Here is a 14,359-nt window from a genome sequence, read left to right on the forward strand (position 1 = left end):
CCCAGGGCGCGTTGGTTCGATCACACATCCATCATCCTTCAGGAGATGGATCGCAGCTCCCGCTTCTTCTATGCCCTGGAGAAAAAGAGGGAGATTAAAAAGCAGGTCACCTGCCTTTTGGCAGAGGTTGGTACCCCCACTCACAGACCCGAGAAGATGCGTGGAAGGGCCAGGGCCTTCTACGCTAACCTCTTCTCCCAGGATCTGACCAACACCAACGCTTGTAGGGTACTCTGGAACAAACTTCCAATGGTCAGTGTGGCGACTGGGACCGGCTGGAGCTACCTCTCACTCTGGCCGAGTTCTTGGAAGCCCTCTGTCTCATGCCCACCAATAAATCTCCGGCCCTGGACGGGCTGACCATGGAGTTCTACCATGTGTTGTGGGATGTCCTCGGCCCGTACCTTGTCACCGTCTGGGCTGAGTCCTTGGGGAGTGTGGTCCTCCCTCTGTCGTGCAGGTGAGCTGTGCTCACCTTCCTACCCAAGAAGGGGACCACCGCAACCTTCGGAACTGGTGTCCCATCTCGTTTTTCAGCACAGACTACAAAGTCGTAGTGAAGGCCATCTCGCTGCGTCTGGGGTCCGTGCTTGTGGATGTGGTCCATCCTGACCAGACCTACGCCGTCCCAGGCCACACCATATTCGATAATTTGTACTTGGTCCGGGACCTCTTGGAGCTCGTGTATAGGGATGGTCTGTCATTCACCCTCCTGTCCCTGGACCAGGAGAAGGTGTTCAACAGGATGGACCATGGGTATCTTCTGTGCACTCTGCGGGCATTTGGCTTCGGGCCCCAATTCGTGGGTTTTCTCCAGGTGCTGTACGCCTCTGCGGAGTCCTTGGTCAAGCTCAACTGGACCCTGACCAAGCTGGTCAGCTTCGGCTGAGGGTTACGTCAGGGGTGTCTGTAGTCAGGCCAGCTGTATACTCTGGCAATCAAGCCCTTCCTCTGTCTCCTCCTTTGGAGGTTGATGGGGTTGGTGCTTTGAGAGCCAGAGTTGCGGCTGGTCCTGTCAGCGTATGCCAATGATGTGCTTCCTGTGGTCCAGGACCCGGGCAACCTGATGTAGGTGGAGGTCTGCCAGGCGATCTACTTGGTGGTCTCCTCCACCCGGGTCAACTAGGTCAAGAGCTCTGGCCTGATGGTCGGGGCAGGGTGGCAGATGAGCTCCCTCCCACCCGCACTTCAAGCCATTCGGTGAAGCGCAGGTCGCTGCTCTATCTCGGCGTTTACCTTTCCGCCATGCATCCTTCTCTGCCAGAGAACTGCAGGATTTGGTGGCCAGGGTGGGTGAGTGGCTGTGGAGATGGACAGGACTCCTCTGGTGCCTCTCCCTGCGGGGGAGGGCATTGGTGCTGAACCAACTAGTCCTGTCCATGCTCTGGCACCGGCTCAACACCCTGAACCCAGCCCAGGGATCCTGGCATGGCTGAAGAGGGTAACTCTGGAGTTCTTCTGACCGGGGCTGCACTGGGTCTCTGCAGGGTTCTGAGTCTTCCCTTGGAAGAGGGAGGACAGGGCCTGGTCTGCCTCCCGCAGCCAGGTCCATATCTTCTGCCTCCAGGCCCTGCAGAGACTCCTTTATGGTGCAGGTACTCCGGCGAGGAGCACATTGGTGCACGCCTTCCTCTGCCGCCTCCGAGGGCTCCGATACAACTGGCAGCTCTTTTTTCTCCACCTGAGGGGTCTTCCGAGACCTCTCCAAGCTGCCGACCTTCTACCAGGACCTACTCCGGACCTGGAAGCTGTTCTCGGCAACCAAGTCTGTTGTGGCCACCGAGGGGGCGGACCTTCTCACGGAGCCCCGCTACACAATCCCAACCTAGGTGTGCAGGTGGCAGAGTCCCCCTCTGTGCGACGGAGGCTGGTCCTGGCAGAAACCACCAGAATCTGAGATCTCCTGGACTATGATGGGGGGACTGGGTGGATCCCCGACTGCTTGGTTGGTGCATGAGGCTCTCCACCCTTCAGACCCCACTGCACGTACACGAGGACGTGGGGGATGCCTTGTCGCTCACCTCTTGGGTTTTCCTTGAGTGGGTCCTGGGAGAGGGTGCTCCCCTCCCACCCCTCACCCCCGGCCCTCCGGATATTTTCATCAGGCCCCTGTCCCGTGAGACCCCACGCCCAGTCCTCTCCCTTCCATAACCCAAGCTGGCTGCGTGCCTTGCAGCTGGTTCGCTTCTGAACCGTGCCACTGGACCAACTTTACACGCTTGTACTCCACATGTATCACTTCCTCACCCTTGTGTCCCGCCCTGATACCAAGTGGCAGGACGATCTACCACCTGTAGAGGGTGAGGAATCCTAGTGGGTCAACCTCTATTCCATCCTAGTCCCACAGCCCCCTGGGGATATCGGTTGGCAGCTCCTTCATGAAGTCATGAGAATGGGCATGTACCTGGCACGGTTCACCCCTGTCAAGGCTGATTCCCCTCTCTGGCACTCCGCGGAAGGTGGGGGCCCGCAAAGATTCTAACAATTAATACTGGCCACTCCAGACTTGTAGTAAACTCCCAAGGTTACAGCTCTTTTTTCCTGAGTGAAATCAGGAAGGCCAAATCATACTTGGAGGTGCAGCTAGCAAGAGATGTTCAGAGTAACAAGAAGGGTTTCTTCAGGTATGTTAGCAACAAGAAGAAAGTCAAGGAAAGTGTGGGCCCCTTACTGAATGAGGGAGGCAACCTAGTGACAGAGGATGTGGGAAAAGCTAATGTACTCCATGCTTTTTTTGCCTCTGTCTTCACGAACAAGGTCAGCTCCCACACTACTGCACTGGGCAGCACAGCATGGGGAGGAGGTGACCAGCCCTCTGTGGAGAAAGAAGTGGTTCAGGTCTATTTAGAAAAGCTGGACGAGCACAAGTCCATGGGGCTGGATGTGCTGCATCCGAGGGTGCAAAATGAGTTGGCGGATGTGATTGCAGAGCCATTGTCCAAAATCTTTGAAAACTCATGGCGATCTGGGGAGGTCCCGGATGACTGGAAAAAGGCTAATGTAGTGCCCATCTTTAAAAAAGAGAAGAAGGAGGATCCGGGGAATTACAGGCCAGTCAGCCTCACCTCAGTCCCTGGAAAAATCATGGAGCGTGTCCTCAAGGAATCAATTCTGAAGCACTTAGAGGAGAGGAAAGTGATCAGGAACAGTCAGCATGGATTCACCAAGGGAAAGTCATGCCTGACTAATCTAATTGCCTTCTATGATGAGATAACTGGCTCTGTGCATGAGGGGAAAGTAGTGGATGTGTTATTCCTTGACTTTAGCAAAGCTTTTGATACGGTCTCCCACAGTATTCTTGCCAGCCAGTTAAAGTATGGGCTCGACGAATGGACTATAAGGTGGATAGAAAGCTGGCTAGATCATCGGGCTCAATGGGTAGTGATCAATGGCTCCATGTCTAGTTTGCAGTCGGTATCAAGCAGAGTGCCCCAAGGGTCGGTCCTGGGACTGGTTTTGTTCAAAATCTTCATTAATGATCTGGAGGTTGGCGTGGATTGTATCCTCAGCAAGTTTGCAGATGACACTAAACTGGGAGGAGAGGTAGATACGCTGGAGGGTAGGGATAGGATACAGAGGGCCCTAAACAAATTAGAGGATTGGGCCAAAAGAAATCTGATGAGCTTCAACAAGGACAAGTGCAGAGTCCTGCACTTAGGACGGAAGAATCCCATGCACCGCTACAGACTAAGGACCGAGTGGCTAGGGCAGCAGTTCTGCAGAAAAGGACCAAGGGGTTACAGTGGATGAGAAGCTGGATATGAGTCAACAGTGTGCCCTTGTTGCCAAGAAGGCTAACAGCATTTTGGGCTGTATAAGTAGGGGCATTGCCAGCAGATCGAGGGATGTGATCAGTCCCCTCTATTTGGCATTGGTGAGGCCTCATCTGGAGTACTGTGTCCAGTTTTGGGCCCCACACTACAAGGATGTGGAAAAATTGGAAAGCATCCAGCGGAGGGCAACAAAAATGATTAGGGGGCTGGGGCACATGACTTATGAGGAGAGGCTGAGGGAACTGGGATTATTTAGTCTGCAGAAGAGAAGAACGAGGTGGGATTTGATAGCTGCTTTCAACTACCTGAAAGGGGGTTCCAAAGAGGATGGATCTAGAATCATAGAATCATAGAATATCAGGGTTGGAAGGGACCTCAGGAGGTCATCTAGTCCAACTCCCTGCTCAAAGCAGGACCAATCCCCAACTAAATCATCCCAGCCAGGGCTTTGTCAAGCCTGATCTTAAAAACCTCTAGGGGAGGAGATTCCACCATCTCCCTAGGTAACTCATTCCAGTGCTTCACTCCCCTCTTAGTGAAAAAGTTTTTCCTAATATCCAACCTAAACCTCCCCCACTGCAACTTGAGACCATTACTCCTTGTTCTGTCATCTGCTACCACTGAAAACAGTCTAGTCCCCCATGAGAACCAGGGCCTGTCATCTAGTAACTTCTGTTAGTTGTCTGAAGAAAGCCTCATCCACCTCATCCCCCTGGTTTGGTGGTCTGTAGCAGACTCCCACCACAACATCACCCTTGCTGCTCACACTTCTAAACTTAATCCAGAGACTCTCAGGTTTTTCTGCAGTTTCATACCGGAGCTCTGAGCAGTCATACTGCTCTCTTACATACAGTGCAAGTCCCCCACCTTTTCTGCCCTACCTGTCCTTCCTGAACAGTTTATATCCATCCATGACAGTACTCCAGTCATGTGAGTTATCCCACCAAGTCTCTGTTGTTCCAATCACATCATAATTCCTTGACTTTGCCAGGACTTCCAGTTCTCCCTGCTTTTTTCCCAGGCCTCTTGCATTTGTGTATAGCAGCGGTCCACAACGTGATGCCTGTGGGCGCCATGGCACCCGCCGGGACATTTATGTGTGCCCGCTGGTGCCAAGGAATGAAGAGGAGAGGAGTGAATCCGCCAGAGGACATGCCACCGATGAGCGATTCCGGCGGAGAAGCCGCCACCGAAATGCCGCGAGGAGTGCGGCCACCGGAGAAGCGTCGCCACCGAAATGTCGCCGAGAAACGTTGCCGCCCGCCACACTCTTCTGAAGGCATCAATGTGCTCTTGGCCACAGAAAGGTTGGGGACCACTGGTGTATAGGCTCTTAAGATAACTTGCTGATCATCCCGCTTTCTCAGTATGAGGCAGGAGTCCTCCCTTCTTGCGCTCTCCTGCTTGTGCTTCCTCCTGGTATCCCATTTCCCCATTTACTTCAGGGCCTTGGTCTCCTTCCCGCGGTGAACCTAGTTTAAAGCCCTCCTCACTAGGTTAGCCAGCCTGCTTGCGAAGATGCTCTTCCCTCTCTTCGTTAGGTGGAGCCCATCTCTGCCTAGCACTTCTCCTTCTTGGAACACCATCCCATGGTCAAAGAATCCAAAGCCTTCTCTCTGACACCACCTGTGTAGCTATTCGTTGACTTCCACGATTCGAAGGTCTCTACCCAGGCCTTTTCCTTCCACAGGGAGGATGGATAAGAACACCACTTGTGCCTCAAACTCCTTTATCCTTCTTCCCAGAGCCACGTAGTCTGTCGTGATCTGCTCAAGGTCATTCTTGGCAGTATCATTGGTGCCCACGTGGAGAAGCAGGAAGGGGTAGCGATCTGAGGGCTTGATGAGTCTCGGCAGTCTGTCCGTCACATTGTGAATCCTAGCTCCTGGCAAGCAGCACACTTCTTGGAGTGGTGGTCATGGAACCCCATTCCAGGGACAGTGCATCTCATGCCTTCCGATCGGTGGAGTCTCCTATTCCCTTCCCTCAGATGTATCATCTAGTGCGCTCTTCGCATTAGTACCTGTGGAGAGAACATGAAAACAGTTGCTCACCTGTATCTGCATTGCTGGTACAAGGATGCTCCCCTTTCTTCTTCAGGAGGTCACATGCTGCCAATTTTCTTCACCGTCCTTCTGTCCCCGCTGCGCAGCCTGCTCTGATTCTGCAGAATGTTGTGCCCGCAAAAACATATCCTGACGTCTGTCCAGGAAATCTTCAGTTTCTCTTATGCATCGCAGGGTTGATACTTGTTTCTCCAAGCATTGAACTTTCTCTTCCAATATGGAGACCAGCTTGCACTTTGTACAGACAAAGTCGCTTCTGTCCTGTGGAAGAAAGACAAACATGGCACATCCAGTGCAGGTCACAACAGCTGATCGCTCACCATCCATATTACCTTCCTTCTAAGAGCTTCCTCAGCTGTTGCAGTTACTACTCAGAGAAGCCTGTAAGATGAAAGCCTCAGTGGGCTCTCCCCAGGCGAACTCCCTCTGTTAGCCTCTCCGCTGTTCGCTGCTCCACGGATTCGCAACTGGCTGCCTTTTTATAACAATCAGGCCCACTCAAGGCCCACCTGGAACAAAGCACTCCCAGTTCACACTTTTCAAACAATCAAGCTCATGGTCAAACTGACACACTGTCCCCGCAACAGACACTCAGATACTCACCCCCGCCAGCTCCCAAACAGCCCCCCAATGCAGCACTTAGCGTAGCTCCTCTCTGACAGACCCCAGTCAAACTCCCTCTGTTAGCCTCTCTGCTGTTCGCTGGAGACTGTTCTCAGTGGTAGCAGATGACAGAACAAGGAGTAATGGAGTAATGGTCTCAAGTTGCAGTGTGGGAGGTTTAGCATCTGCAATACTAGGAGGAGGATACTGGACAAGTAGGTGCTCTGTGACTGTGGGGCCTATTTCTGTTCCTCCCTGGTCTCACGCACCTGGGCAGAGTTCCTATGGGTGGTGTCTGCTGGCTCCCTAGACAGCTGCAAGGAGCAGTGAGCTCTGTCCAGGGTTCTCTGCTCCTTGTCCCTCTCTGGATCCCTAGTTCTGAACCTGTGACCTTCACTCCAGACCCTGTTATTCTTTAGTTGTCCCGCGAATTCATTTGTATCCCAGATCTAGTGGTCCCTCCCGCAAGGCTGGGGGAGGAGCCTTTTTGACCTATAGTAGATGGTTTTTCCTTTCCCCATCTTCCTCCTCTGTCAGTCAAGGCCATTGGTGTGCTCTGGGCACTGTGGCCAGAAGAAATGTTAAGGAAGGATTTTAAACCTGTAATATCCATTTGTACCAAATTTCTGTGGAAAGTTTTCTTCGGAGGGTCAGAAGGAGTGTTTGAGCAGCCAGGAGTTCATGCTGATTGCTTCTCAGTGCTTAGATAATTCCACTCAAATGGCTTCCTTCTTGGCCTGGACATAAATCCTGATCGGGGAGGGTGTGAGTTTTGCCAAGACTTGCTAAGAATAAAAGGAGGCCAAATGTGAAGATTAAAGGGCTTTGACTTGACTAGAGGTCGCTCTGTTTCCCTGCAGCACCCCTATGTCTGCTGCTGAAGGCCCGGTGGGGAGAAGGTGCCTTATACAATTATCTAAATGTATTACACATGATGCTTGCAAGCCTTAGACCTGGCTCGGGGCCACTGCACATTAGTCTGGTGGTGCAACAGTGGTTTTGAGACGACATAACAGCAGAGTTTTGCCTTCCCTTCATGACCCTTTGTTGCCCTCTGATTTTCTCCTTTCTCATCCCTTCACAGTAGCAGCACTTGGGGTTAATGACCAATTCACATTTCTCCTAAAACTTAGCTTGGCCACACTAGCCCAGTCCCACCTTTCTGTTCTTCCCAGACCCAGTCAAGCTGCCTGCTGACTTGGCACCTGCCATAGACAGGACCCAAAGCAATCAGTGTGGGCCTGAATGCCACTTCAGGAGCAGGAAGTCGGACTTGAGGATCTGGTGCCAGAGCAGGATTCTCCACTGCATGTTCCCTTGCCCTCTCCTTTCACTGCTACACTTAAGGGACCTCTTTCTCCCTCTCCTTCTCCCCACAGCCCTGTGAGGGGCTGGATCAGAACTTGCTGGAGAAACAGCTGATTGAGCTACACCAGCAGAACCAGCAGCTGCTGGAGGAGAAGAAGGAGATGGAACAGAAGCTTCGGGCAGAGATCCTGCAGCTAAAGGAACAGGTAGGTACAGAGTGGGAGTGTGGCCTCACGGAGCATGCATCAGGGTCTGCAGCACAGCTGGATGGGCCTCCTGAGAGTTTATACAGGGCAAAGGGTCTCCATGACAGGCACCCTGAAGGGCTGTGGAGCAGTTCTTCAGGTGTGAAATCTCTCTGGGGAAGCAACAACTGCACTTGGGAGAGAAGCAGCTCGGCAGAGCTTTCATGGAGGAGACCTGACTCCAGGACAATCTTTTCAGGTCTGTCTGCTTGGGTGAGCTGGGGGCAACATTCTGGGTGATCCATGCAGGCTGGTCTATGGAATGGCAATCTATATGCTCCCACCGCACCACTCTGGACGTCCGAGGCTGCCTCTGACATCCCATCAGGTTTGGAAATCTGCAGCCCAGCAAGGCTGAGAGAACAGTAACTGGGGACTGCTTGTCCTTCAGCCCAAATGGTTTTGATTTCCTGCCATGGGGTGGGGAGAGGAGAGGGGAACTCAGCTTTGGAAACCTTGTAGAGGAAGGAGGCAGAAAGCAAGGCTGCTGGAGAATACATCCAGTTAATTTAACATCCAGTCTGCCTTGCTGAGTCCTGCAGTCACGGTGCATGAGTTCTCTAGACTACTCTAGAAAAGGGCACCTGGAAGCAATGTGGCTCGTCCTTCACCCTCTTCCATATCTCAGGCTTCTGACTTTTGGTTTTAACTGCTAAAGACCAACAAAATACCCCCAATACTAGCAAACTGAAATTGGCATTTATCCAGTAAACCACCAGAAAAACACTGGAAATGGTTACTTGTATCTAAGGACTTGTCTACATGGAGTAATAACGTGCTCTCTGAGGTTGTGATTTCTGAAGGGCATTAATGTGTTATGCATTAATTAGTCCGCAAAGACCCTGCTTGTGTGCACTAAAGGTTCCTGAGTGTGCTTTAAGGTATGCTTTTGAAACATTACTACTGTTAAGTGTACTAGGGAACGTTACAAAGCGATTACTCATTGCAGTGTATGCATTACTCATGATAGTGTAGGCAAAGAGAAAGTCTGAACCCTCCTGATTTTTAGAGATCTACATAGAACTCAAAAATCGAAAACTGAAATTAATAACCCCTGATGAACAGAAGCCCTGTCCATGCCACTGATTTCAATGCATGCTTTCATTCTTGCCCAGTAACATTTCAGACCCAAATGTGAAAGGATCTCACCTGAATGTGAAAGAAGATGGAAGATTTAAAGGAGTTACTTGTGTACATCGCTTTTCCTCTTGTATCATCCTCCTGGTCACTTTCTACCCCCCTCTATCTCCCCAAAAGCCTCCCTGCTTAGCCCATGGTAGGTGGGATGTGAAGCAGAGGCAGCTTGCTCCTTCCTGAGCTTGCAGGGAGAGAGGAGACTGCATCAGGCCTAGCATGCAGGGTCACAGATGTGTCCTGTTTCTCCCCCAATATCAGGTCACCCACAAACTACTGTCCCCACAGCAGTGAAACTTTGGGGGCAGACACATGGGAGTTCCAGACACTATCAGAATCCAAATGGCATTGGGAGTCAGAGTCAGCTCCCACCTGGCTAAAGCACTCAGAGCCCTTGGGGTAATCCATCCCAGTCTGCTGCTATCGACATGAAGAGAGACCGCCTTAGCCTCACATTCAATATGTCGTCACACATATCGAATCTATTTCCCCATGTTAGGTATCCTCACACCTTCCTGTCAACTGTCGAAATGGGCCATCGTGATTATCACTACAAAAGTTTTTTTCTCCTGCTGATAATAGCTCATCTTAACTAATTAGCCTCTCACAGGTTGTATGGCAACTTCCACCTTCTCTGTATGTATATCTATATCTTCTTACTGTGTGTTCCATTCTAGGCAGCCGATGAAGTGAGCTGTAGCCCATGACAGCTTATGCCCTAATACATCTGTTAGTCTCTAAGGTGCCACACGTCCTCCTGTTCTTTTAGCCTCAGTGCTGATTTGCGTCTGGCTTAGAGGCTTTGGAAACGTACTGAGTGAACTCCTGACCCTGCTGACATCAGCAGGAGTTGTGTCCCGCTGGGATTTCACCCACTATTTTTGCTGGGTGCATATATAACCCTTATGGAGATGATGGGGTGTTAGCAGTGGCTACAGCCCAGGCAGAGAGAGGGTAGACTGTATTCAGGCTTTTTTCCTTTCCAGTCACTCTGCCACTGTCTCTCAGGCCTGACCAGCAGCCCTCCCTGCTGTTGCAATTCTGGGTTTCTCCTGAACATGGACTAGCAAACACCATCAAACGATGTGGCGTTTTGGGATGTGGGGACAAAGCGGTGGTCTTCAAATCCATTTACCAGAGTCAAGACTGCACCCAGGTCCCCAGACATGAACGGTGAGGGTAACTGTAGCCACCTGATCCATGCTCCGCTGATGTCTAGGTAACCCCTAGAGCTCCATGAAAAGCAGGAGCTTGTGCTCAGTGCACAGTACCGAGCAGGATGGTGCTGCAATGGGAATGTGCGGGAGAGTAGCCGTTGTTATAGTGCCTTGTGCTGTTGGGAACCAAAGAGTTCTGTATCCAGCAAGCTGCTGCTGCATTGGGTTTGACCTGCTTTGCTTGTGTTTTGTCATGAAGGAATTGGCCACGGCCAGATATGACCCTAGCTCCTATTTACGATCAAGCGTGCCTCTTTCATGCTGTCTCCATGCGGGTTCTTTCTTTCTTTCTTTCTTTCTTTCTTTCTTTCTTTCTTTCTTTCTTTCTTTCTTTCTTTCAGATTGCCAGCATTGTCCAAGCTAACATCTGCATGGCAGAGGAGCTGAAACGGTACCAAACCTCAGATGACCTGGAGAAGAAAGTCAGCAAGATGGTAGGTCTCCCTCCTTTTCCGTCGCGGCTTGAATGATCACCTTATGCTGTTACCATTTGACTCTGGCTTCATGGGTAAACCCTGGGGCATGCTGATAAAGGGGCAGTGCCAAGTAGTTTTGAGTCCAACATGCCAGTTGTAGGGTGTAAATGCTTTCACAAAACAACGTGAACAGACAGAATTTCATGCATTGTTTGTTTGTTAAACAATATAAACACTGTGCCAGATTTAAAACCAGCGCAGCACCATTGTAGTCAGAGAACTCAGCATCATGGGGCCAGGGCATCTGAATCAGGAAGTGAAACTGCCCAGCCTGGTTTTGCTGTCCCACTAAGGAAACAAGCAGCATTAGTGATTAAAAGCTATTTAGTGTAAAACCCAGAGCACCCATGTTAGTAATTTAGGTACTGAGCATCTCCTGGAGTGTACTTAACTCCCACTGAACCCCATGAGCACATCCTCCTCCTCTTCCCCAGCATCTGCTGCCAGTCCACCTCATCCTCCTCTTCCCCTGTACTTTTGGACCGTCCTCTCTTTTGCAGCTCCAGGCTCTGAAGATTTTCCTTTTCCACCCATATGTAGCACCAGCCGTGACCACAAGCAGCAAGGCTAGCTCCCCTTTCTCATTTGCAGCTGCTTTTAGGGCCCTCCACGTTCTGCCGTGCAGTGTAGAGCCTGGACATGCATTAGAATTGGCTGGAGAGAAGGAACCATGACCATGTGACCACCCTGCTATGCCAGCGTGTGACTCTTTCCAGGGCAACTGTGGTGCCACAATATATATTTTTCAAGGGGTTGGTTGGGATTCTCCTCTTCCTCCCTATACTCACAGCTTTGAAAATTCTCTTTCTGCCATTTATTCCTAACACTTTAGACCTTTAAAGGGTCTCAGGGTCTATGTCTGCTTGGCGAAGCCAAACTTTCTGGGAAAGGTGCCTGCTGCATCTTTGCTCTGCAGCACCTGAAGTCAGGGACGCAGGTCTTGAATCCTGGTCCACAGGGCTCTTATGATATGTCTACACTGCAGTGAGACACCTGCGGCTGGCCCTGGTCACATGACTCCAGCTTGCGCTAAGGGGCTGTTTAACTGTGGTGTAGACATTTGGGCTCTGACCCTGTGAGTGGGGAGGATCCCAGAGCCCAGGCTCTAGCCGGAGCCCCGTGAGCCTGAGTCAGCTTACCTGGGTCAGCCCTGGGCCAGTCTAATTGCCGTGGAGACATGCCCTTAGGGGCTAGGCAGTCCTGACCTGCCACCCAGTAACCTGCTAACAGCTGCGGGAATAGCAGCTGAACTCTGAGAGAGGACCCCAGTCCTGGAATCTGATTGGTGGAACACTGGCGGTCCCAATTGGTCCCCAGCTTCTATTTCAACCCAAGCGCAGGAACCAGAAGTTGTCCACACAACTGGTTCTCCCTGCTGAGGACTGCTTCCTCTGAGATACCTGCTCACCTGACCCTGCCTGCTTCCTGACATGTGACTGCTGCTTTTACCCTCTGGCTTGCCTCAGACGCTGACCTCCTCCTATCTGACCTGGCCTGGCCCCTACTCCCGCTCTAACCACTAGGTCAGACTGCCTATGCCCTAGTCCTGACACCTGTAGCCAGGGCTGAGATGTCACATGCCAAGCTAAGGCTGGAGGGGTCAGTACTTGGAAGAGGTTTAAGGAAAATGTAGATGCTATAGGAAGAGATGTCAGTGACTCAGCAGGTGGTGCTCTTCTCTTTGAGTCACTACTAAACCTGGGACCCCAGCGGTGTGCTGCCGAAGGCCCCATGACATTTTTCCTATAGTAGAAATGTTAACCCAGGTCCAGATCCTAAAAGATATTTTGGTGATTTCAGCAGGAGTTAGATGCCTAAAGCAGAATCTTGCTCAAATTCCAACTCGGGTGATTACAATCTAAAGTACCTCCCTATGTTCCCCTTTCTGTTTCAATTGGATGAGGTTTTCAGTTCTGCTTTTGTGCAGCATTGCTATGGCTGTTAAACAGCTGTCCTGTTCCACACCAGAGAGGGCTGCATATCTGTGATGGATGGATTGATTCTTATAAACCAGTGGTGCCCAAACTTTTCCTCTTGCGCCCCCTCTTGCCAGTAATGGAATGGGACCACGCCCTGGTCCCACACACACACCTGGGCTGGGAGTGGAGTTGCGGCTGGGCCAGCGGCTGAGCCATGGCTGGGAGCAGAGGCTGGTGGCTGAGCCATGTCCAGGAGCCGGTGGCCAGGGAGTGGAACTGGGGCTGCGGCTGTGGCCAGGGCTGGAGCAGAGCTGGGGACAGAGCGGGGCTGGATGGTTCCTTCCCCATCCCCCCATAGGGGCTGGCTCTGGCCCTGCCATGCCCCCCGGTTGTTCCTCTACACCCCCTAAAGGGGCACCCCCCACAATTTGGGGACCACTCCTATAAATAGTTTGTAAAGCTCTTTGGCCTCCATCAGGATGAAAGGGATTATATTGCTAAAAGATCCTTATCATGATGTAATCTGCCAGTGATGGCTCCTGCCAACTCCAGCAGGGACTGCAGTATCCTATGGGGGTGATGAGCTTTGCCTCCTAATTTGAAAGTCTTTGCTTTGCACTCAGGTTGAGCAGATGGAGTGGCAGCACCGGGAACTGCTGCAGATGCAGGTGGCAGCCCTGCGGAAGGAGTTTGCCCAGAAAGAGAGTCAGCTGACAAACGGCAAATCCACACCTCCAGCAGACGCTGCCCTGGAAACCAGGGAGCCAGCTGTGACCTCCTCCATGCACACTCTTCTGGCCAACGCTGCCCTGGCCTCCACAAACAGCACCGGCAGTGCCCGGTTCACCCTGCCCAACAGTCTGGTGGGCCCCCAGAACACTGCGACACCCAGGCCATTAGACATTAGCACTGGCGATGTCATCTCCTTCATTGACCCGCCAGAAAGCTTATCTGGCACTGGGAGCAACAGCCTGGAAAAGCTGGAGATCGTGGAGTTGCACCTGGACACGAAACCGACCATAGCGAACCAGGAAGCTGGCTCCCCACCAGCTCACATCCAGCTCCTCCCCATTGGTGAAATGAACGAATCCATGGGACTGCTGCCTTCACTGGGTGGAGAGAAGCGGCTGGCACAGCGTGCGCTGGCAAGAGAAACCAAAGCCAAACAGCAGCGGACAGTCTGATCCCACGTGGGGAACTTACACACACAAGCCCTGACAAACCTCTCTTTTCCTAAGCCAGTAGCCAAACAAACTTGCCAGTTCCCTGTTTTGTACCCAGTGCTTTAAATTGATAGTTATACATGGTGCTGTCAGTTATTAAACTGCCCTTAAGTTATACATTTATCCATATATTTAAGTATGAAATTCTTTCCTTGGTGTATGTCTGGTACGTACTGGGCAGAAAAGAGTTACACACACTACTGGGCCCAGTTGACTTTTCTCCAACAGAATAGATTTAACCCCTGAATTGCCTGTTAATTACACAAAATAAATTGATCATGTCATTCCATGGAATGGGCGACAGGGGATGGATCACTTGATGATTCCGTGTTCTCTTCATTCGCTCTGAAGCACTGGGCACTGGCCACTGTGACATACAGGAGACTGGGCTGGAT

The 14,359-nt window shown here is 51.5% G+C and overlaps 1 protein-coding gene across 7 annotated transcripts in view; it reads left to right on the top strand.

Moving 5' to 3' along the window:
- The window catches only part of LOC114022142, a 95,378-nt gene that overhangs the window by 65,254 nt on the left and 15,765 nt on the right, over positions 1-14,359 (top strand). For 5 of the 7 annotated variants that reach the window (XM_037879081.2, XM_043529901.1, XM_043529900.1 and 2 more), the window contains 3 exons: positions 7,822-7,956; positions 10,688-10,780; positions 13,365-14,093. In XM_037879081.2, coding sequence (XP_037735009.1) covers positions 7,822-7,956; positions 10,688-10,780; positions 13,365-13,925 — 789 coding nt within the window. In that variant the 3' untranslated portion in view covers positions 13,926-14,093. Of the gene's footprint in view, positions 1-7,821; positions 7,957-10,687; positions 10,781-13,364; positions 14,094-14,359 lie in introns of those variants that run through there. The other 2 variants (XM_043529902.1, XM_043529899.1) reach the window with 2 other exon arrangements.

The sequence above is a fragment of the Chelonia mydas genome, chromosome 15 (genome assembly GCF_015237465.2).
Source record: "Chelonia mydas isolate rCheMyd1 chromosome 15, rCheMyd1.pri.v2, whole genome shotgun sequence".
Lineage (NCBI taxonomy): Eukaryota > Metazoa > Chordata > Testudines > Cheloniidae > Chelonia > Chelonia mydas.